The sequence below is a fragment of the Manis pentadactyla genome, chromosome 11 (genome assembly GCF_030020395.1).
Source record: "Manis pentadactyla isolate mManPen7 chromosome 11, mManPen7.hap1, whole genome shotgun sequence".
Lineage (NCBI taxonomy): Eukaryota > Metazoa > Chordata > Mammalia > Pholidota > Manidae > Manis > Manis pentadactyla.
The window spans coordinates 89,657,795-89,681,794 of NC_080029.1; the positions used below are offsets into that span (position 1 = coordinate 89,657,795).

Here is a 24,000-nt window from a genome sequence, read left to right on the forward strand (position 1 = left end):
ATAATACCCATTTTAAGTTTTTTAGGTGATGTTTTTTGTTTTCCAACTTTTTCCTCCCAGACAACCCTACTCAGTCACCCTGGTGTTCACAGTATCGTAGACAACTACTAAAATCCTTAACAGAACTGAGTGCCTCTGCAGAGTTTTTTGTAGAAGATAAGCCAATACCTAAGTTGGAAATAGAAAAGGAAATTGAATTAGGTAAGTATCATTGAATGCATGTTCTTTTGTATATGACAGTGAACAAATAAGTGATTATTTATATTTGAACTTGATGCTTGAGCCCAACAAATATTTCTAGATTATAAGAAACAGCATTATAGAAGTTGACATGGTGATTAGTTCATGTCCCAGTAACAGCAGAAACTCTGTCTTCTCCTTTTTCAATTTTTAACAAATAATTTTGAGGAAGGAATTCTAGATGCTACTAGCTGGCAAATATAAAATGCCTTTAGCCCATAAACTGGGAAGTAAAGCTAGAGAGCTATCCATATGGTGATTTCTAAATGGAATCATACCTTCTCAACAGGTAATGAGGACTATTGCATTAAACAAGAATATCTAATATGTGAAGATTACAAATTATTCTGGGTGACGCCTAGAAACTCTGCAGAGTTAACCATAATAAAGGTGGGACTCTTTTTTTTTTTTGTCATTTCAATTACCTCATAAAAAATAATGTAGTTGGAAGCAATAGCTGTGGCCCCATGGTACCATCAAATCCTTCTAATAATTTATAAGCTTCTTTGTAGTGAAGTCAATGAGGCATTAAGAAATCACTCACAGTTATATGCCAGGATCAGATATCAAAAATGAGAGACTATTGTGTAAATCTCTTAATATATTAAGTATTGTATCAGTTTTATCTCTTTGAGGAAATCTCTCCTGAAATTTTCTGGCCTGCTCCAGTCTGGACAAATTACATTCTAGGCTTGACACACATAGACACAGTATTGCCTTGAAATTTCCATTCTCCTTCATCTTCGGGATTCATGTTACACTTTCTTAAATTGAATGCTCCATGATATTCGATCCCATTTTTTCTCTCTTAGTTTAAGCACTCATATTTTAGTAGTTTCCTGAGAAAGGATGCATGTAAATTTTTTTTGAAATCCTTGCTTGTCAGAAAATTCTTTATTCCACATGTTTACTTGATTGGTTGGCTGGCTGGTTATTAGAACTCTACATTTAAAACCTTTTCTCCTTAGAATTTTGAAGATCAGCTCCATTATCTTCTGGCTTCTAACCTCGCTTTTAAAGTATGTTGCTATTATTTGCATGAGACTATTTTTCCCTCCTTCCAAATCCTCGTAGGATCTTATGTTTGTCCCCAGAATTCTGAAATACCACAATTACATGCTTTGGTAAAAGTCTCTTGTCACCCATATACTAGATACTCTATGGCCATTTCAACCTGGAAACTCCTTCAGTTCTGAGAAGATGATTTCTTCCCCTCAATCTTCTCTGTTCTTTCAGCTGCAATTCTTTTTATTAGGATATGAGATCTCCTGGACAGATCCTTTTAAAATCTTTTCTTTTTCTCCTGTTTTCTATCCCTTTGTCTTTTTGCTTTATGTTTTGGGATGTTTTGTCAACTTTATTTTCAGTCTTTCTGTTGGGTTTTTCATTTCTTTTGTCATGTTTTTAATTTTCAAGAGCTCTTTTTTATTCTCAGAATTTTGTTCTTTGTAGCATTCTGTTCTTCATTTCAAACATGGAATACTCCTTATCTCTCTGAGTATATTAATGATGCTATAAATTTTTCTTCCTGCATTGTCTGTTGCCTTTTGTCTGTTTTGATCTTTGTGTTTCCTTTTAGAGGCTTCCTTCAAGTCTTTGCCTGTTTATATTAAAGTGTGGGACTCTAAAAGCTAGTTGAAAACTGTGTATAAGATGGCTGTGGGTGTCACTCAAGGAAGATCTCACTTGGCCATTTTATTAGAAATCCCTAGCCCTTAGGTCTTTCCTCTTGAGCTGATCAGATTCCTCAGAGAAAACTTCTGATTTCCTGTCTGGAGCATATAATCCTGGCTGCTAGCTTCCTGAAAGCAGAAGCAGAGAAATTAGTCTGGAGATTGAAGGGATGGGAAAGTGCACTTACCATTGGATATATAAGCTTTTTTTTCCCTTTCTTCCATATGATGTTCCAATCCTCAGCAGTGTCTGGTGTCCTCTAGTCCAGAGGTCTTCTGTTTTACACTCTCCAGGAGCAAACTTCTGGTCTTCTGGAATGGGGTAGAGGCAGCTGGCCAGGCTGGGCTACAGGAGCAAGAGAAGGCGTCCAGGGTCTAACTTCCTCTGTGAAGAGTTCAGACATTCCTGTTTTAGCTACACCTTCACCCTTACTTCTGTAGGTAATTGGTGCCACCAGTTTTATATTATAGGGAGTTGGACGGCCTTGTGGTTAAATTAGATTGCATTCAGTTTTTTCCTCTGCTAGGATCGACTTTCCTTGGGTCTGCTAAGTGAATTGTTACCTCTTATTGTTCTCTTTCTGTGTCCACATTTTGTTGCTGCTGTGTCCTTTATTAAATACTATGGCTTTTAAAATATCCCTTTACTATTCTTTTTTTTAAGAAAACAATTTATTAAATAGAGGAGTGTAAATTTAATATTATTTGATATTTAAGTGTGATTTATTTTATTTTATTGGAATATAGTTGATATACAATATTATATTGGTTTCAGATGCAAACATACTGATTCAGTAATTAATACATTGCTAACTGCTTAACAAATGAATGTGGTTACCTCCATTACCATATCAAGATAGAATATTATTGGTTATATTTTGTGCTGTACTTCCATTCCTATGACTAATCTATCTTATAATTTGAAGTTTGTATCTCTTTATCCCCCTTTGTTATTAATTCTGTTTGTGTATTGAAAGAGCTAGAGAGAATATTTTCAATCTACTAACCATAACCATAGATTCTAATTGCTCTTATTTTTAAAATATAATTCCTTACAGGTATCTTCTCAACCTGTCCCATGGGATTTTTATATCAACCTCAAGTTAAAGGAACGTTTAAGTGAGGAGTGTGATCATTTGTGCAGCTGTTATCAATACCAAGATGGCTGTATCATTTGGTACCAATATATAAACTGCTTCACTCTTCAGGTTTGCAATACTATAAAAACATTATTTGAAGTTCTCAAGTAGAGAGATATGTGCTCCATTGAGCAATGGAATTCAGTTCAAAATTCCTGTTAATCTTCTAGAGATAGGCCAATTAAATTACAAATTAAAAGCATTAATCATTTTCTTTTCCCAAGTTATTTTGACCAAGAACCTCTTTGGTTTTTTTTTAACTTTTTATTATGTCAATTTTCAAATATATACAAAGTAGACAGAATTAGGCAATGATGCAGTCATCTAACTATGCTCATAATCAGCTCAGGGCACTCCTATTACTGATTCCTAGTCTGTTCATTCCAACATCCCTGCCATATGTGGTTTTGGTGCTTGCTCTGTCTATTCAAACTGTTTTTTTGCCTTTTAGAATACCTTGCGATTTTTTCTTGATAGCCAGAAATGATGTTTTGAGTAGAAAGAACTGCTGTAAATTGGCCTTTACAATGTGGTGATACGCGTGAGGGGAGGGGAAGCACTGTCTAGTCCTTCGATTTCTACTGTTCATAGTGAACTCGTGCCTCTGGACTATGAACGTCACAAGTGTTTCTCAGGTTTTTTCTCCCACCTTAATGGGACAGGACAGCTAGAGTGAGTCGGCGTTAAGTATTTCCCTTCCCCCAGATCACTTAGACTCTGATAATATTCCCACAGGTTAGGTTCTAGTTAACTCGTTACCCCTGAGGGCAGGACTTGTTTAAAAAGAACAGTGCTGCAGCCCATTTCTAAATGGCTCCTTTTCCCCTCCCTGTGCCAGAAGCATGCCAGGAATTTTCTGTTATTTAATGTGAGAACCTAGTCTAGCTCTTAGAGGTAAAACTCACAAAGTTGGGATTGGCGGAGGTGTCCCCTTCTTCTAACAGATTCTAGAAGAGTTGTTGATTTTTCAGTCTGTTCAGCTTTTTACTTAATTGGGACAGAGTGGGGACTTCCAAGCTCCTATGTAAGGAATGGTCCATTTTTACCACTTTTATTTATCTATGCTAACCCCCAGTGGATTATTTTTAGAACCCAAACACAATATATCACTTTATTCTTTGGAGTTTAAGATTTTGCTGCATATTTTGATGGTAATATGAATTCTCTAAAATGATGGAATGAGGGTATTTTTAAATTACCATTTATAGCGTACCTCTTACGGGCCAGGCTCATCCTTGATGCTCTTCATCCATTATTTCATTAAATCTTTACAAACAATCTTATAAAAGAGCAGTGTTGTTAAAACTGGGACTAAGACTCAACCTACAGTCAGCAAGATACTAAGTGAATTGTCACCTCAACTTAAGAAATAGTGAGTTTTCTATCCTTCTATTTTCAGGATCTTCTTCAACACAGTGAATTTATTACCCATGAAATAACTGTGTTGATCGTTTATAACCTTTTGACAATAGTGGAGAAACTACACAAAGCAGAAATAGTCCATGGTGACTTGAGTCCAAGGAGTCTGATTCTTAGAAACAGGTTGGTCCTTTTCATTCTCTTTTAATTCTGTCACCTCTCTTTTAAAACAAAGATAGGTTCTAGTTTGTTTTGCCTTTTGGTAAGTGCCATATTTATAAATAACACAGTATGTTAAGAGAATATTTGCTCCCTAAAGATTAATGATTGGAAATAGTTTTCAGTAATTCAAAGGAAAAAAATTGAGAAAATACATTAATAGAGAAAAAAGAACTAACCACTCTGAGTATTATGATGATTCCTGTCAAAAAGAGATTTAAAATATGAATAGTTGGAGGAATGTGAAGTAGATTATTTAGTCTTTATCCTAACAAAGTCAAGGCACTGCTCAGTTTCAAAGACCAAAGCTTAAATCAGGCTAAATCAAGGTGCCAAGAGAAGCGGGTACAACCAGAGTGCACATACAAACCATGCCAAAGAAAGGGGCTGGGTGTTCAGATTCAACCCAGGTCAGCCGTCAGATTCAAGGGTGAGCGCAAAACAGGAAGTAAGAAATGTAGTCCAAATACTAAGAACTGAGAAAATATAGGAAACATTGAGGCATGAACAAAGCAAAGACCAACCACAAGTTTTGTTTTATAAAAAGGACTGTAAGGCCAGCACACCATTTTAGTGATCGTTGATCTCATAGTGTTTGAGCAAAGCAGTCTGGTTTAAAAGATGCTTTGTCTGCCCCAACCTGGTGACTTGGGTAAGCAGTTAACTTTCTCTCTGAGATCATTGGTATGTACTAAAAGCTAGAATCATTCTTTACATTTCTCCTGACTACTTAATCTGTAAGAAAGAACTGAGTTAGACTCCAATCACAGTTGGCATGGAAAGTAAGAGAACCCACAATGAATTTCTGCAGTTATAACCAAAAGAACTTGAGCATCCTACTTTCTTTCCTGAGATAGTAGAGTCACAAAGGTTTCCCCAGGAATAATATAGCAGCATTTCTCATCCAGGGCATGATAGTACTTCGGGTGAGATAAGTCTTTGTGCGGGTAGGTCTCAGGCATTTCAGAATGTTTTATATGCCTCTATTTCCCCCATAACCAATTAAATGCAAGCTGTATTCCCCTGGCTGCTGTGTCTACAAGAAATCTTTCCATTTCTAAATGTGAGAACCCCTGGTATAGTTTTTATTTTCAGCCTATTTCACAACATTGGAAAATTCAGAGGATAAGTGCTAGAGTTCTCAGGGCTATGGAAGTTGTAAGCAAAGGGACTTCCTAAGCCTGTTTTGGGACTGGGCATAGGTGAGCTGTGTGTTCCAGGATCCTTTCTTGCAGTCACCAGAGGACTCCACATAGTGTCAAAGGGACGTTGCCTTTTACTTTGCCACCACTTACAAAATTTGATAAGAAATACCATACAGATTCACAAGGGATTGAAAAGAGCCTTTTGAAATAATTTAATGCAGTTTCTACACATTTTTTGTGAGGAAAATGAGATCCAAAAAAGTGGAATGCTTTCCCCGTGATAACAGTGAGTGGACAATCAGCTAGGAGAACTTCCTACTTTTTAAATTTTTTCCTACCTCTCCCAAGTTTAAAATATTTGGGAATTATAGTTTTATGATGACCAAAAAAATGTTGCATCTTGTGCCAAGGAAAAATGGTAGCAACTGTAAATTTTAAAGTAAAATAATAGATCATTCTTTGCTGTGAAGGCATGTGATGGGATTAGTCAAATTATTTAGAAATATAAGACCTGTCACTGATAACATTCAGGGATTTGAGGGAAAAAATAGAAACACAAAAAGAATGCATAAAAATAATCCATTCTTTTCTGTTACATAAATAGTTTCCAGTCGTTTAGAGAGTAGCTTTCTTGCACGGAATTGGTAAACCCAAGGAAAATATAATTAATCAATAGTGAATTAGTGTTATGAAGGGTTTTTTTTTTAAGAAATAAGGGTTGGAATTACAGATATGAGTAAAATGGAATATGGTGTTAGTTTAATAGAAACAATAGTTCGTTATACAAATAGCAGTTTACAAAAAAAAAAGTCTTATTCTTTTCAGTTAAACTCTGGGAAGGAGGAATCTGAGTGACACCTGGAAAGCCTAATCTATAACAGTTAACAAGAAGGGCTATGACACCTATAAAAGTTTAATTTCCTCCGTCATAATTCTCATTGTGTGTACATCATTGCTATTGTATGAATTGATGTATACAATACAAGGGAGAGGCCTGCACTCTACTTCTGGTACTTGATATGTATAATATAGAAAACCTGATTAATGTTCTGTGGTAGCCATGCACTATGATTTAGATAACACTTTGTGTCACTAAACTAAGCCTTAACATTCCCCACTTGGGTATACACTGCCCCTGCTCCTACAGGTGCATTTTTATAACTAACCACTGGAGGGAGCTGTTGGCATAGCTAAGACACCTGCAGTACCTCTTTTTTTTTTTTTTAGACCAGCTCTGCAGCTTCTTTCATGGCCTATTTTTATTATCTCTTTCTCTTAAATCTGGGCTTAGAATTCACGATCCCTATGATTGTAATAAGAACAATGAAGCTTTGAAGATAGTGGACTTTTCCTACAGTGTCGACCTTAGGGTGCAGCTAGACGTTTTTACCCTCAGCGGCTTTCGGACTGTACAGATCCTGGAAGGACAAAAGATTCTGGCTAACTGTTCTTCTCCCTATCAGGTAAGTGTAAAACAAGCCTGAGCTAATATGGAGAGGGTTTCTTAATCTCTTTCTTATCTAGATAAGCTAAGATATTAAGTGTTTACTGACATTGTATCTTGGAACAGATGACCTAGTTTTCAGATATCACCAAGTCAACCAAAATGTACCATTTTTCTGCCATAACACTGAAGACTATGCACATACACGTGCAGACACATGACTAACTCATTAACCTAAGTGTCAGGATCATTTCTACCACTTATCCGATCTTTTATAAGTCATTTCTATTATCTTCTCTGTAAAATAAGGATAACAATCTGCTCTGTGTACTTAGAATTGTTGTGAGAATTAAATAATGTATATAAAAAGAACATTAGGACACATGTAAAGTATTTTATACAGTGGCATTATATGCAAAAATTCCTTCTGACTCAGCTCTGGACCAGTGGCATTTGCTGACTGAGTATGTAGCATGAATCTGAACTAGTCATGTGGACCAATTTAGATCATAGCTGGAGTCCATGCAGATTCAGTAGGTCTACAGTTTGAATTGACAGTCCAGGTATTTTTGTCATCTTTTGTTTTTAAGGATAATTCCTGAATTGGCTCTATCAGTCACTTCTTTGGGGAGTTTGTCCCTATACTGTAAGGGTAAAGAACAGTCTGCTAAAATACATGTCATAAAATAAACTTAGTTAAGTGCTATAAGACCTTTCAACTTCCTACATAAATAAACTGCTGTGATAGTGGCAGAGAATTATTTTAGCTGATGGTGCTTTTTGTGATTTCAGGTAGATCTGTTTGGTATAGCAGATTTAGCACATTTACTATTGTTCAAGGAACACCTACAGGTCTTCTGGGATGGGTCCCTCTGGAAACTTAGCCAAAATATTTCTGAGTAAGTACTGGCGATTTCAGGGTCTTTGCCTGCCTGAGTTATTTTCTCTTCCTTCTGGGTGCTCTCTTTGCTTTGGTAGTCTTAGTTTCCTTAGTCCAAATGCCATGATTCCATTAATTTCAACCAGTTTTCACTAGAATATCAGTGGGGTGCCTAGTGCAGGACAAAGGAATTGCTAATTAAAAATAAGAATCAAACTATTCAGACCTCAGACATCATTCAGGACCTAGATGTATCTTTTAGTCTGCAACTATAATACAGAAGCTTCTCAGTTTAGAAGTGTTAATAGAAACATTTTGTGAGAACAATTTAACCAATTGATATTGGTTTTGTACCCCTTTTTAATTGTTGTTATCAAAAGTTAATCATCTCTTGAAGAGAGTTAAATTTCTAAATTATATGCTAATTTTAGGCTATTATTTATTTAATGAATAGGTGGAACCAAAGCAGAAAAATGAATGTCCTTGGAAAAGAAATAAATGCTCTCCTAGTAAGAGCTCCTTGGTCTCAGAACCTCATACCTGCTCAGAAAACTTTTTAAATATATCATGTTCCACTTCAGCTTACAGCTTATAACTTCCCAGAGTAAACCTGTCAGACTGTCACTTATTGGTATGTTTGGTTTAAAAAAAAAATCAGTGTGGAATATTTAACACCCTTTCTTCTACATTCCCCCTTCCAAACAATTGAATTATATTTTTTTCTTTATTTATTATCAATTCAGAATTTGGCCAGCCTTGTTTATCTTCAATGTATCTTTAAAAATAGGCTTGAAATAAAATGTAAGACATTACAGGATAGATGCAGGTATCTCCGGTTGGGTATGGTCCTATGTGAGTCTAACACAAATGAAACAGGTGGGGTCAGTTGGAGTTGTCTAACAGCCCTGCCTTACACGATAATAGTAGCTTCTCTAATTTAAAAAAAAAAAAGTACAAACATCATAAACTTAAGCAGTTACTGTAGTCAAGCTTAGGATTCTCAAAGGATTGTGAAGATAATAAACCACTGAGTGGGGAAGAGGGAGAGCTGTAGTCTCTAATGACATAGATCTTAGGAAGTTAGAGGACAGGAACAAGATTTCATTTTTCTTCTATTTGTAGAAGAGAAGTGCTTCACCTTGGTACACAGAGGAAATTTATAAAGCCAGATGAGATACTTTCTTTCCATTTATGTGCATTGTATTATGGCTTCTCCCACTATGGTAGTCTTTTTCTTCTAGACCCACACTGGGCTTTCAAAGGATTATTTGAATGATCTCTAACCCTAGATAGAGTATTACCTTAATTCATCTTTGTGCATAATTGTGCCAGTACATTAAACACAGGAAGAACTCTTTTATATGCCTAATCTTGATGGAAATGATTTTATATATTTTTAGGCTAAAAGCTGGTGAATTGTGGAATAAATTCTTTGTGCGGATTCTGAATGCCAGTGATGAGTCCACAGTGTCTGTTCTGAGGGAACTTGCAGCAGAAATGAATGGGGTGTTTGACACCACATTCCAAAGTCACCTGAACAAAGCTTTATGGAAGCTAGGGAAGTTACTCAGTCCTGGGGCTTTGCTCTTCCTGCAAGAGACATAATCAAGGCTGTCACAGATCCTGCCTAAAACCCCATGGTGGTGTTGTGGAACACTGGACCTGTATATGCTACAATTTAATTTAGGACACATTTAGATACACTACCAATATATTTCTATTTCTTGGTAGAGGTATGTTTCTAGGTAACTGGCATTTTTTACACAGCTATGTACCTACTCTTGGTCTTGTCCAACTTTAATGAAGAACTGTTTTATTCTAAATGGACTCCATATGAATGGGACCTTGTTGTCATTTAATTCATTTGCCTCTACTTTTCCCTATATAGTTTCTGACATGTACCTTTATGATCACTATGTATTTTGTAAATAATAAAATAGATTTTGTTAAATTTGTGCTTTTAACATCTCATCTACTTTTTACCAACTAAGATAATAAAAATGGCTTGATTTTGTAGACAGGAGCTATTTAACCATGGAAATTAATATATCTTGGCCTTGGAACTGGTATCATAGGATCGTAAGAAGACAGAATAGCCAACCATTCCTTTAGATATTCCTGAGCTTCCACTAAGTGATCTAGATTGAAGAGTAGATAAAATGATTTCCACAAGGCCAAATTTTCTTAAATTTCAAGTGGCAAAATTGTTTATGTTTTTAGTATGTTTTAATGTTTTCCTTTTTGATCCACCAAGCCCCTTGGTATATTTATGTAATCTAGTGGTGCTGGGACTACTATTTCTCTTAATTAGGAATGTGACTATTAGAATGGAAAAGTAAAGGTCTGGAGTGGGGTTTAGTAACCTTTCAGAAATGGAATACTCACCATTCTATTATGTGAAGGATGACTTGGTGAGAGGAAGGAATAAAAGGGGGTTTTGTTATTTGGAAGATCTGAAGAGGCAGAAGGTCAGAATTAAAAGGTAACTTTGAAGCATAGAATAATCCAGGAAAGAGTAGGTTTAGATGAAGCATTAGACCCCCCCAAGCAGAAGCATGAATTACCTGACCTTGGGGATAGGGAAGAAAATTGGTGAAAAGGGAAAAATGAAAACGACCTATTTCATATCTATATCAAAATTTTATCAAGTATGCCCCCCTGCTGATGCCTGATTTTTTTTTTTTTAATTTTTACTCTAGTTGTTAGTGTTACTACTCTAAGATTGCTGGACAGCAGAAAATTCTAAGTATATCTCAAGTAAAAATATTTAAGCATATATGGTAAACATGAGTTGGATCTGAAAAATAATTCAACTGAGAAATTTTTTCTCTAAACCAAAATACAGTTTTTCAATACAAACATTTTCATGTTTGCTTCTTGTACAACTGATGATGTAAAATTACAAGACTGTATCTTTTATGTAATCGAGCCCTTCTACTCCTCTGCTCTGGTTTCTCAATCTACTGCTTAGATGCATTGTCATTACTCTGAGACTGGTTGATAAATTTAATTCTTAACATAGACTTATACCATCTAGTGAATTCTACAGCAAGGTTGACAAACCTCCACTCTGGGTAAAGCTTTGTTTTTGAAAGTCCACCCTGAGGAGCCGGGGGGAAATCTGAGAAAGCTACTTTATTAGAGAACTTCCAACAGTTTTGCCACCTCTCCCTCCATTCCCTATCCACTCCAACCCTTACCTTTCTTTGCAAAGAGGAGAAAAGAGTACCTGCCCAGTTAAGACCTATGATCTCTTAATTTTCTCTTTGCCTAAGCGTAGAACCACAAAGTGGGCACGTGTCCATTTCCCTTATATTTTACACTTGTTTGTCTTGGGAGAGAGAAGGAAGCCTCTTTGTTTTGGCAGAAGCTGAAAATGGTTCCTATTGCTTGTCTCACTAAGGCAGGATTTTTGCTTTTGTTTGAAAAGAGACCATGGAATATATGGTGCCTCACCATTCACACAGTGTACATCCACTAATCCTCTTCCACTGATAGAGCCTTCATCCTCCCAAGGACGGTTGTGTAAGAAACCTTCTACCCAAGTCACAGTGCTCTCGCCGATGCCCAAGCTGGATCTGCAAGTAAAAAGGTTTCCTACAGTAGTAGGACTTTAGACTATTAGTTGAACTATTATCTGAAGGTAGATAAGAAAGCCTTTCAGAGGCTTAGTACAGGGCTCTTCAAAATGACTCTTAGTAATTAATGTGTTTAAGCTAAAGTCTTTAAGTAAAGACAGCAAAGAAATGCTTTTTTTCTGTTGCATCAGGAAATGAGGAATTCTTCCTCCAACTGCACCAATTCTTCCTAAATATGCCAAAATTTGCTTCCAATCTGGCTCCTAAAATTAAGACTTCCCTAACGAGGAAGATACTTTTTTTTTTAATTTTAATAAGGCGAACTTCAATCTTAATGAGGTCTTTGGTTCCACCAAAGACACAAGAAGCTATAAATATTTAATAGGGTAAAGGTGGCATTTCAAATCAGTATGGGGAAAAATGGATATCCACTAACTGGTGTTGAAACAATGGATTAGAGTTTGAGCTCCATCACCAGTGCCACCCTAGTTCATACAGTACCTTTGTGCAAGTCAGAAAAAGGCTCCTTCCTCTGGCAGTTGGTTCCTCCCAGTACACCACAGCCTGACTGGGTTTCAAGCCCTGTACCTTTGTACAGAGAATAAATTGCATAGCCATACATATCCAGTAGCCTGTTTCACTGCTTATTTGCAAAAAAATTTTAGATAGACCAAAAATGTTAATGTAAGAAAATGAAAATATAAAATACTAGATGACTGTAATCTTTTGCCTGTATGACATAAGCAAGATATAAACAAGAAGATTTTTATTTATTACTATTGTAGATAGAAAAACAGAATCTAACATGGCCACCTATCTCTCCCCTCCAAAGGAAAAAAAAAACCGTAAAACAAACTAGGAAAAATTATTTGCAACATATATTTGCATCATCTGTTAGTTGCATTATTTCAAGGTCTCATATCTCATCTCTATGCCTTGTCCCCCACCCCACCCCACCGACCTCTAGTCATGTCAGAACCCTCCAATGACTTCCATACTCATTTGACCCAAAATCCAAAGCCCTTATCATAGCCTACAAGGCCCTACCAGGCCTGACCCCGCTATTTACTGATCCCTTCCCTGACTCCTTTTCCTTGCTCACTCCACTCTATCCTGTCTACCTTCTTGCTACTCCTTAAAATACTCCTTAAATAAAGAAAAAAATGAGTTTCTCTCTGCTTGCCGTATTTTCCGTGTAGAATGTTCTTTCTTGTATCTTCACATAGATTACTCCCTTATTTCCCTCTAGTGTCTTCTCAAATCTCCACCTTATCTGAGAGGCCATTCTAGACAAAACAGCATCCTGAACACACTGCTGTTATTTTATATCTCTCTTACCTTGCTTTATTTTTTCCAAAGCACCTATCACCAGTTCACATGTGTGTATGTGTGTGTGTACGCCCATGCGTGTGTGTATGTTTTTTTCCCTGTATCCTACTACCAGAATTTAACTCCCAAAGAGCAAGGATTTATTTTGCCCTACTACCTAGAGAACAAAGCACTATTTTACCCTAAGTACAAAGAACTCTGAAGAAAAATGGAAACATTTTTAGTACAAATAGACAAAGGGCATGAACAACCCACTAAAAACATTTCAACAGCCAACATACATGAGATGTTCACTTTCATTCCTAAGTAAGTAAAATGCAAAATAAACCTGAGATTTTTATCATTCACATAGTAAACGGTTGAAAATTGTGTTGGTGAGGGTGAGGGGAAACGCACTCATATTGTTAGTTGGAGTTCAAATTGGACATCATTAGAAGGTGCTTTGGACATCATTAGAAGGTGTTTGAGTTTATGGGGTTTTTTTTTCCTTTGGAGGGGAGAGATAGGTGGCCATGTTAGCTTTTGTTTTTCTATCTACAATAGTAATATTCGTTAATTTAAATATTCCATTCAGCTGGGAAATTTTTTAAGAATTTATCTTAACATTACTGCAGGTGCTCGGATATACAGCACTGTTTGTATTGTCCTCTTTGCTTCCAAGGCTCAGTAATCCCAAAGGAATAATCAACATGACAGACCCTGGGAAAATAGGAGTCCTGAAACTATTAAAAAGGTGATGACAGAGCATTTTTGTAGAATTTGGGGGGCCTTGGCATTGGTTCTAAAGGCCCATTTTCCAATTTGGCCCGAGTCCATAGAGATGGCAGACCCTGAGGTAGGTTTTGAAAGATGAATTTCAGACATTTTCAACTTATATTAAAAAAAAAAAGCCTGAAGGGGGATAAGTGATTATCTTTAGGAAGAGTGTATGGGGTAGAGAGAGGAGAGAATGAAAGTTTTTCCTTTTCAATTTATACCTTTCTGAACATTGAATTTTCTGACCATGTGTATGTATTCCTTTTTTTTCTCTAATGGGATAATGCAGGCTGAGAAATTATGGGTCATTGTTTTTGTTATCTTTTCCCTTCTCTATATTTTAAGAAATAAAAAGCCTAGTAAATGTTAGGTTGTTTTTTTTATGGGAAATTTTGTCATCCAAATATAAAAGCAAGAGTAACTTGGAATTAAAATGAGAGAGTGAAATCGTTTTAAATCTTTGAAGATAATGTATCTCAACTTCTATTTTTAGTAGTATGCTAAAATTCATGTGTGTTGAAGTGTTTGTAATGTTTCTATTCAAGATATGCTTTCTAAAATTACCATCTTTCTACTATTACAATTTCCTATATCTGTAAACAAGGGATTGAATTACATAAAACTCAACTCTCTTCAAAAGAAAATACATTTTATGGCTTTCGTATAAAAACTTGAGTTTCTACAAACTGACATTGCATGATTAAGAAAGAAACAGGCAATGATGAACTTAGACTGAAATTCTATAAACATACTTTTTTCCATCAAAGCATACTACCAATAATCTTGCTCCTTAGAAGCTCCTGTGGCAAACTTTTGGCTGCTGAGCAATATTGTCCCATAAGTTCAAATTGGCCTCTCCATGGGAAATAGTGGCTGCCCAGTCAAACTGCTGGCTTGCGAACCCCTTGTGAGCAGAGGACTATGTGTCTTAGTAATTTCATATACCCTTAGAAATAAACACATAGTTCTCAAAAATCAGTGTTAAATTAAAATGTTGGAAAGAATAGCCACAAGTTCAAAGTCTAGTTATATGGGAGCCTTGGATAAGGGGGAAATTACTCTATCCTCAACTTGAGATGTATGTCGAATCATAATTCATTTCTAGTGTGTCACTTGGTTTCTTTAACCTATTGTAATTGACTGCTGACTGTACATCATGATAGACTTGTCTTGTTTACTACTTGAAAAGTTAAATGTTATTTTCACAAGTGTATTTATTCCATCAAAATATGTATTTTCTTTATTTCCCATGTGTGTTTAATGCAACCTCACATTCATTTGAAACAGTTGTGTGAATCAGCAAATCCTGCAATTTCAAAGTAGCTGAGTCTTAATGGCCTAGTCATGATACATTTTATTTAAATGCTTAGGCCCTACAATTAGAAAAGTAACAATGGTATTTCATAAAAACAAATACCCATAAAATCTGTAAAAAAAAAGAACATGTATTTATTGGTTTGCTTCTGCATGTTGTAAAGTAAATTGAGAAAGAAATTTGGGAATGCTGGAATAAAATGATAAAAATATTGAAAAAGATGACACATGAAGCTTCAAAGAGATTGGCTCATTCATTGCTAGGAAAGATTTTCCAGGTCATCTGTACCCATCACTGAACAGATAAGGAAGCCTGTTGTTCAGGACTCAGTCAAACAGATACATTCAGTATCCTAGCGTGTGGACCAGGGGTTGAGGTTTCACAGTAAAGGCACTGGAGGCAGCCCCATAGCTCCTACCTGCACCATTCCTCTGGTGCATTATGTCACCAGCTGCCTTGGACAGATACCTGTATATGCCTTTCCTAACTCAGGAGCTCTTTGGGACAAGATGTGTCTTTTATAACCTAATTACAACTTGCATGTAGTGCTCACATTATAGCGGGTCAACTTCACAGGCCCAGGGCCTGTTAGAACTGCCTCAGTTCTAGGGCAGCTCTCTGCCTGTGGTGAGAAATGCTGCCCCTGGAGCCAGACGCCTGGGCTTGAATCCTGGCTGTGGCTGTATGGCACTGAACAAGGTACTTATCCTCTCTGAGCCAGTGTCCTCCTCTATAAAATAAGGATAACCTGAGTGACCACTTTGTGGAGCATTGAGAACCAAAGCTTGTAGCACAGATATTTCTCAATATTTGTATTGTTTTAGTTCTAATGTTTAAATGTCCTAAAGTTCTCTGGAAACCTCTCCAGTAAATTGGGATCCCAGCTAGTTGGCTGGAGTCTTACTATCTTTTGAATTAATTTACAGAGTATAGCTAAATCTGTAATATAGTAAAGATAGGTGAAAGAAATGCAGTGTTCTGTAATCTAAAGGGGAAATGTGTTGTTTCTATTGGGAGTGACCTTCAGGGAACCAAATATTTATACTTAAAGAAGACAGTCTCAAGATGAGCCAAGTGCCCAACTATCAGGAAGGGCCGTCTGGCCCTCAGTCTTCAGTCCAAAAGGTCTCCTCTGGCGTACAGCCCTTTGCTGCCTCTGTGCCATGTTCAGAGCACAAGAATCTAAAAGGCTGCCTCTGGTCCCCTTTGCTCTAACATACGAGGCAGAGCCCTGCTGCCCGCGCTGGCGGGAAACAGGATGCAGATCCCTTCCCTCTAGCCACCTGCAGATGCATCTCATTCCTCCATGCCTCTCCTTTCTCTTCCTCTCCCCACTGGGGCAAAGACTCTCTGGCTTAGGGAGCAGGGCCTACTCACCCCATTTAAGGCCAAGATATTTAGTGTCTTCCTGAGATTATTTCTGCTAGAGCTTAGGCTTTCGGAATAATTTCTATTTCATGCTCTGCTACATCCCTCTCCTGAGCCAATGGATAAAAGGCGACCATTTAATAGGAAAAAGGGGAGGAGGAACATAGGAAACCCTATAAACGTAACTCAGGAACTGGAAAACCTGGGCTCAAGTCAAATAGGTCGGCTGCTTACCAGCTGCATGCTCAGGGCAGGTCGGTCTGCCATCTATAAGATAGGGCTGATGGCTCCCACTTCAAAGGCCACTGTGAGAATCAAAAACACAATATGGTTGCTGAACATGAAAGTGCCTTGGTTCATAGCAAACAGCAGATTCCTGTCTCTGCAGCAGCCAGCCCAGAGCCAGGCACACAGGAGGCGGTCGGAGCTGGTAGAACCCGGTGGAATCTAAGCCCCCACTGAGATGCCTGACAGCATTACTCACCCAGGCCTCCAGCTGCAGCCCATTCACTCCTCTTTTACTCTTTGCTGAAACATGTTCATTTACCACCACCACCCTAGGGCTGCAAATGACTTCTTGGAATGTGTTAAAGAAAATTAGGCAATAAATATTTATTAAAGTCTGCTGAGGTTCCACATTAATGACAGGCACCCTGAAGGATATAAAGTGTAAGGCATGCTCACTCCCTTCAGGGAGTTTTTAATTTAGTTAGAGCAACAGGATATCACAGGTCAAAAGCCAAAAAGATATAGAGAGAAATAAGTCAAAGGACATCTCAAGGTAAACCATGACCAAGAGCAAAGGAGTGGAGCAGGTGTGTTTGGACACTGAGGAAGTGAGGCCCCTGTGGGCTGGGGTGTCCTGGAAGCCATCGTGGCATGGCAGGAATCGGAGCTGCTTTGTATCAGGTAGTTTTCAGATGCAAAAATCAGGAATACAATCCAAGATACAAGTGAGGGGTAGGAATATCTGTCAGCTCACCCAGCAGTAAGTCGGGAGCCCCGCGGTTCATGAGGGACCCAAGTCGTTGGCACCTCTCGAGTCTGCCGTCCTCAGCATGTTGACGCTGGTCCTCTGAGGGAACCACCGGCCACCACAGTTCCAAGCTCAGCAATGGAGCAGCACCAGAAAACTGCCCAAAAACCCTCCTAGGAAACCTTCCCTCTTCTCTTGGCAGGGTTGTCAAGAGAAGAGGGGCCTAAATCAATCCCTGGCAAAGGAAGGGAATTACCAAAATGGGTTCAAACTATCAAAATTCACCCTTAGGCCTGGCACTGGGAAGGGGCCCTCCCCTGAATGTGCAGGTAGGAGAGTGTACCTGGAAATAAATTGACTTTCTTCCAGCAAGTAAGAAGGGAGGTGAGATGGATATAGAGAGGGAACCAGTAGTGTCTGCCACATGGGTGGTGGTGGGAAGAAAAAAGGATTTGGTAGCAAAAAGCATCCTGCGCTCTGGAACAGTTTGCCTGGGTTCAAACCCCTGTTCTGAGTAAATCAACTTCAAGAGGCCTTAGTTGCCTCCTTTCTGGAATGGAATAATAGTTCCTACCTAGACTGTGAATTTCATGAGGACAGAAACTCATCTTGTTTACTGAATTATCCTCAGCACCAATACAGAGCTGTGTACCTAGCAGGTATTCAATAGGTATTTATTGAATGGATTTATTAATTGGATTATTGTGAGAATTGAATGAGTTAAGTCCAGCAAGCGTTTAGCACAGGGCACAGCCTATAAACTATGACCAGAAGATTAGCTTTTAGCCACAGTCATTGTCGAGACACGTGTCCTCCGCATGTCCTGCTGCTTTGCATCACCCGGGCTGCCAGATTTATCACTAGCCCTGGCTTGTCACAGAAGCTGAGATTCGTCATCAAGATTCTGCTCCTGGTGGACTGGGGCTGGTGGATGGCAAAGGCCCATCACATCTCTGCTAGAGAGAAGATACACTTGGCAGTCCATACTGGGACTCTGCAGTTTGTGACTCTGACCAGTTTCTGAGCATTAACGCCTCGAGGTCAGCCCCCTGGAGTCCCCCTGGGACCAGCCTAACTCACTTCTAAGTCCACGTGGCCAGAGCAGAGGGGCACCCATTTCCTCTGACAGAAGTCTTCTTTTTTCACTTCCAGCGCCTTCCATAGAGGCTGTTTGCAGGAAAGCCTCATCCTGTTTCTCCTGCTGTTGGAGGTCGATGGCAGGGTCCCCAGCCAGGGTCACTCCTAATCCTGTTGAGATTTTGATCTGCACCTTACTCCCTCATGTCCCCTGCATCATCGTGGCAAGGATTGGGCAGGAAGGGAAGACCATACAAAATGGTGCCTCCCTTCTGCCCTCTCAGGCCATCTGCTGACACTGGCCTCTTCTCTTGGCCTGTCCGCCCTCTGGCTAAGCACCTGTTATCCTATCTTCTTGTTTCCCCAGTCGTCCCAGAGGCAGGGACACTGTAGGGATGGAGGCATGAGGGATGCTAAACCCACTTATCAGAGCATCATCCCTGTGCCCCACAGGCTGACCACGGTCCCTTTGCCTTTCCTGCTTCCCCCGCCCATTAGTATCCAGGCAGGTTCCACAGCCCGGCTACTGGAAGGCCTTGTCACTCCCTCTTGGCTTCTAGGCAAAGGAACAGCCCTGGGCTTTCTGACCAAGGCCGGAGGCGCAGTGGCCTAGCAACAAGGGTATTGGACAGCAGCAATTAAAAGGCATAACTCCTGAGCTATCCCAATTTGCTTTTGTTGGAAAGAGTTCCTGGAGAAAATCCCTAATCTGCAGCCCAGCAGGCCCTCCTACTCCATGGAGTATGGTGGAGAGGGTCCCCCTGCCAGTCACCCTCCAGCCACCAGGACACCTCATTGCCCTGGGCTCTCTGCCTCCTCCTGCCCCTATAGGAGGGGAGAGGGAGCAGGGCTGGAAGAGAGGGCCCAAAGGGACCCAGAGCATCCCTATCCGACAAGGCCCTTCAGCTTCCTTTCCACTGAGGAGCCCCAGGACTTGACTTGGTCATCCCTCTCTTCACTACCAATACCTTGGAGGGCAGGCAGGTGCCCTGGAGGCATCTGCTTCCCATGCACCCCACCTGCCCTGCAGGAAGTCATCTGGGAAAATCTCTTGAAGGCAGGGCCCCTACCTCTGGCCTGTTTTTTCTGGAAGCCCAGGGCTGAGGTAATGCCAGCCCTGGAGTGCAGAACACAGAGCCTCAGTGACAACACCTGCCACTAATCCTTTCTAAAGCCTGCCCTGGCTTGGGATGGTGGGGGGCACCTCTCTGTGATGAGAGGTGGTGATGAGCGTAGGCAGGTGGCAACAGGCCCACACAGCCATCAGAAAACCCTTCGTAAGGCACCTTCTATACACAGCACAAGACGGGCAGGGAGTATGGGGAGCAATCTAAAGATGTAAAAAATTTGACAGGACAAGGGAATTTTACCACACTCTAGATCCCCAGACTTTGTTTCTGAAACTTTTTATGCTTTTCAAAAACAGTAAAAAAAATCTTTTATTTTATAGGAAAAACCTTTCCTATTTAAGGTTTATAGGAAAAAACCTTTCCTCATCTTTTATGAAAATTTTAGGTCTTCATTGTTACATAGCCTTTCCAAACACATCCCCAAACGATTTTTTTTAAAACCAGGCAGTGGGACACTGTTGATGTAAGCAGTCATTCCAGTTGAACCTGGATGGTGCAGATGAGGCAACTTACTTTGGGGACTATTAAGTGTATAATGTGAGAGACTTCATTAAGAAATTGTAAGGACATGGAGAAAGGGGAGTCCTCCTACACTGCTAGTAGGAATGTAAATTAGTTCAACCATTGGGGAAAGCAGTGTGCAGGTTCCTCAAAAGACTAAAAATAGAAATACCATTTGACCCAGGAATTCCACTACTAGGAATTTTCCCTAAGAATGCAGGAGCCCAGTTTGAAAAAGACAGATGCACCCCTATGTTTATTGCAGCACTATTTACAACAGCCAAGAAATGGAAGCAACCTAAGTGTCTATCAGCAGATGAATGGATAAAGAAGAGGTGGTACATATACACAATGGAATATTATTCAGCCATAAGAAGAAAACAAATCCTACCATTTGCAACAACATGGATGGAGCTAGAGGGTATTATGCTCAGTGAAATAAGCCAGGTGGAGAAAGACAAGTACCAAATGATTTCACTCATATGTGGAGTATAAAAACAAAGAACTGAAGGAACAAAACAGCAGCAGACTCACAGAACCCAAGAATGGACTAACAGTTACCAAAGGGAAAGAGACTGGGGAGGATGGGAGGGAAGGGAGGGATAAAGGGAATAAGGGGCATTACGATTAGCACACATAATGTAGAGGGGGGCACAGGGAAGGCAGTATAGCATAGAGAAGACAAGTAGTGACTCTACAGCATCTTACTACGCTGATGGACAGTGGCTGTAATGGGGTATGTGGTGGGGACTTGATAATGGGGGGAATCTAGTAACTACAATGTTGCTCATTTAACTGTATATTAATGATACCAAAATTTTAAAAAAATTTTTTAAATAAATTGTAAGGACACTGTTTTGGCTGATTCACACTGCTGCAATTCCCTGGCTTGAGATTCAAAGGCAGACACCCGTGGCGACAGCACGGCTGCTGCTTTTGACTGAATTACAGATATGTCACACTCAGGGCGGGAGCTAGAAAGGGCTGTGTAGGCAGCAAAGGGAACATCAGGGTGTGAGGAAGGAAAGCTGAGTTCCAGTCCCAACTTTGCCTCTAATGTCCTCTGAGGCTTTGCTGAGTCACTTAATCTCTCAGGGCTGCAGTTTTCTCACCTGTACAAGGAAGGGTGGAGCTGATGACTCTGGAGTCCTTTCAGCTCCATGACTCACTGTATTCTAAGTAAGGATGGCCATAGAACCTCTTCAGAGGTTCATTCATTTGTTCAGTCAACAAAGTTTTCATGAGTATCTGCTATATGCCAAGAACCATGCTGGGTTTCCTGACCCAAAGAGCTCACAGCCTGCTGGGATAAGCAGAGAGGCGACTGCAGCGTAAAGAAGGGCACAGAACACACCACTGACTCAGGAACATGGGCATCTGCCTGCCCGCCCCCTGCAACAGGCAGCTGGGCTTTGCAGTGTTTCTCCCAATGGCTGGCAGACCCCCTAATTTCTACAGCCTACAAAAGAAGCAGATCGAAGTTTGCAGATAGTTGCACAAGAAGTCATGCAACACTACGGAGCAGAGAGACAGGTCTGTTTATGCTGGCCATCAGTTTTCAGAAGTCCACAAAGACAAGAAGATAAAACAATCAACAACTGCTGATTATCACACTCGGGAATTAAAAATGATTAGGAAAAATGGCAAAGATGCGGTGGTGACCACTGGCTAGCTTTGGCATCCAGCACCCATTCCCCTTTCCTTTAGTAACAGCACCCCAATTTTCCTCCCCACATATGTGACAACAGAAGCACTGTGCCCAGGATACCCTCCCCTCCACCAATGGCAGAGGTGGGCAGTGAACCCACCAGCCAGATTCTCAGACTCAGAGGTGCACTAGTTGGTACGCATGGTGGGAGCACCTTCTGTCCAGGGACAGGGCAGTGTGGAGGCTGCAGAGTCCATCCTGATGCCTGGAGACTTCGAGGCTGCTCTGGCTTCTGTCCTGCACTTGATTCTCCAGGCTTCTCATCAGTGCTAGGAGTTAATTACCTGTCAAAAAATTTATTTCCTGCTCTAGATGGAGCTGGGGTGGGTTCCAAGGCTGCTAGAGGACCTGACTAATTGAAGTTTTTATGATTAATGTCATGTAGTCCAATTCAGTGGCAGTCAGTCAAAATGTCTATGTGTGCAGCTTGAGACTTTTGCACAGGACGGACTGGGGTCGTGGTTTGGAAGATTAACCTGCCACCAGTTGGTGGGTGGGTAAGAATAAACAACAAACATCACGAAAACTAAGAAGAAAATGTTGACTGAGCTCCCAGGATGAGCAGTCCCTGTGCCTGGAGCTCTGTTCATTTAATCCCCACAGCCCTGTGAGGCAGGTGAACTCATCCCCACTTTATGGATGAGGAAAACTGAGTACAGTTGGTTAAATAACATGCTGAAGTTAATGCCAAACCTTGGCTGATGAACGGCAGAGCTGAGATGGGAACTCAGGTGTGAAAACTCAGAGCCTGGGCTTTTCACCAAACACCATATTACTTCACTATGGAAGAATATGTATGAAAGAATTTTCAAAAATATTATGAGCAACCTAGAGCCACCTTGGAGGTAAAGGCCTGGGGGTGGGAAAAGTCAAGGAAAACAGCAGGCTTCCCTCTGGCTGCCATCAGCTGCGGTGGGCTGGGGAGCAGGAGCTGGAGCTGGCCAGCAGGGCCTGTGCCTGCACCCCAGCCAGGCGGGGCCTCTGGGTCCAGCATGTCCAGGGTGACGGTGGAAGCCACAGTGCGGTGTTCCAGGAGTGCGGGTGAGTGCGGCAGAGAGGAGCAGGGAGCTGCACTGGGACTTGAGCACCCACAGTTGTACACTGGAGAAGAAAAGGAGCCAGGGAAGCTCAGAAGTAGGGAGGGCATTGTGGTGCACTCGGGGGAGCTTGCAGGGGCAGGGGGCACCCGGAGCAGCTCAAGCTGCTTACCTGCACATGCCCCTGTTTCTGACCAGAAGTAGTGACAGGAAGGGGTCCAGTTAAGTGGCTGGCTTCTGGTCCCTGCCAAGCCAGGAAGCCGGCACTCACCCTGCCCAGCACCCATCACGTGCCACTCTCTCCGCCCTTCACCGCACAGCCAGCCAAGACCCCAAAAGAGGGCTCAGCCGGCTATGGCTAGGGCCTGCCGGGTCTCAGTCCCGCCACTCTGCGGGGGTGGAGCGCCCAGGCAGTCTGGCTACTGGGAGACTGGGGGGAGGCTTCCACTGAGCCAAGCAGGCAGCCCATCCTCTCCCTCCCCCTCAGTAAAGGAAGGCAGGGGAAAAACGTCTTTTTATAAATAGCTCCAGCCCCAGCTGATTTGTAAATTCAGTGGGGTTTTTTTTGTGTCAATGACATCACCCTCCTCCCCATGGCAACCTCCGACGATATCAAAATTGCCAAGCAACGTTGGAGCAGCTCAGCATCCTAAAGGAGTCGGTCGTTGCCTGAGGATTTAATGGAGAAATCCCTAAGTGAGCCTGGGTGCACGGTGGAGGAGGAGCCCTCCGCGGCCAGCACGGGGAAGGCAGCCAGAGCTCGCCAGTGCCGCCTGCCAGGAAGCCCTGGGCCAGCTGGCACTCCTGGGCCACTCTACCTTTGACAGCCCTGCTGTTGATAGCAGGTGGGGGAGGGCACTGCTCCCTGCCTGATGTGCCAGGAGCCAGGAGCAGCCATCCAGGTGACTAAGCGGGCCCACTAGCACTGAGTCACCCGCTGGCCCGGAGGTTTCTCCCTTCCCTTTTGCATCTGATTATTTTGGGAGCTGAAAACTTGGAGCTGCACCTGAGTCCCTCCCCTTCTAGCTCTCCACCCCCTACCTTGGGCTCTGAGGAAGATGGGACCTGCCACGACTCTGCAGCCACCCTCTAAGGATATGGAAGGTGCTGTAGGGGCCCGAGGTGA

The 24,000-nt window shown here is 41.0% G+C and overlaps 1 protein-coding gene and 1 long non-coding RNA gene across 5 annotated transcripts in view; one reads left to right on the forward strand and one right to left on the reverse strand.

Moving 5' to 3' along the window:
- Positions 1-10,050, forward strand: part of BUB1B (BUB1 mitotic checkpoint serine/threonine kinase B) — a 46,904-nt gene extending 36,854 nt beyond the window's left edge. Inside the window, exons 17-23 of one of the 2 annotated variants that reach the window (XM_036923880.2) lie at positions 61-201; positions 530-630; positions 2,972-3,121; positions 4,452-4,594; positions 7,067-7,238; positions 8,012-8,118; positions 9,500-10,050. In XM_036923880.2, coding sequence (XP_036779775.2) covers positions 61-201; positions 530-630; positions 2,972-3,121; positions 4,452-4,594; positions 7,067-7,238; positions 8,012-8,118; positions 9,500-9,704 — 1,019 coding nt within the window. In that variant the 3' untranslated portion in view covers positions 9,705-10,050. Of the gene's footprint in view, positions 1-60; positions 202-529; positions 631-2,971; positions 3,122-4,451; positions 4,595-7,066; positions 7,239-8,011; positions 8,119-9,499 lie in introns of those variants that run through there. The other variant, XM_057488672.1, reaches the window with a different exon arrangement.
- On the reverse strand, positions 31-23,847 carry LOC118931400 (uncharacterized). Of its 3 annotated transcripts, XR_008992567.1 has the most exons (5): positions 17,428-23,847; positions 16,680-16,750; positions 11,556-11,696; positions 2,102-2,259; positions 31-168 (listed from the first exon to the last, which is right to left on the reverse strand). It is a non-coding gene; the product is annotated as an uncharacterized LOC118931400 (long non-coding RNA). The 3 variants fall into 3 exon arrangements; XR_008992568.1 differs by lacking the exon at positions 11,556-11,696; XR_008992566.1 differs by lacking the exons at positions 16,680-16,750; positions 17,428-23,847 and having other exon boundaries at positions 11,556-16,666.
- Between the last annotated feature and the right edge of the window lie 153 nt (positions 23,848-24,000).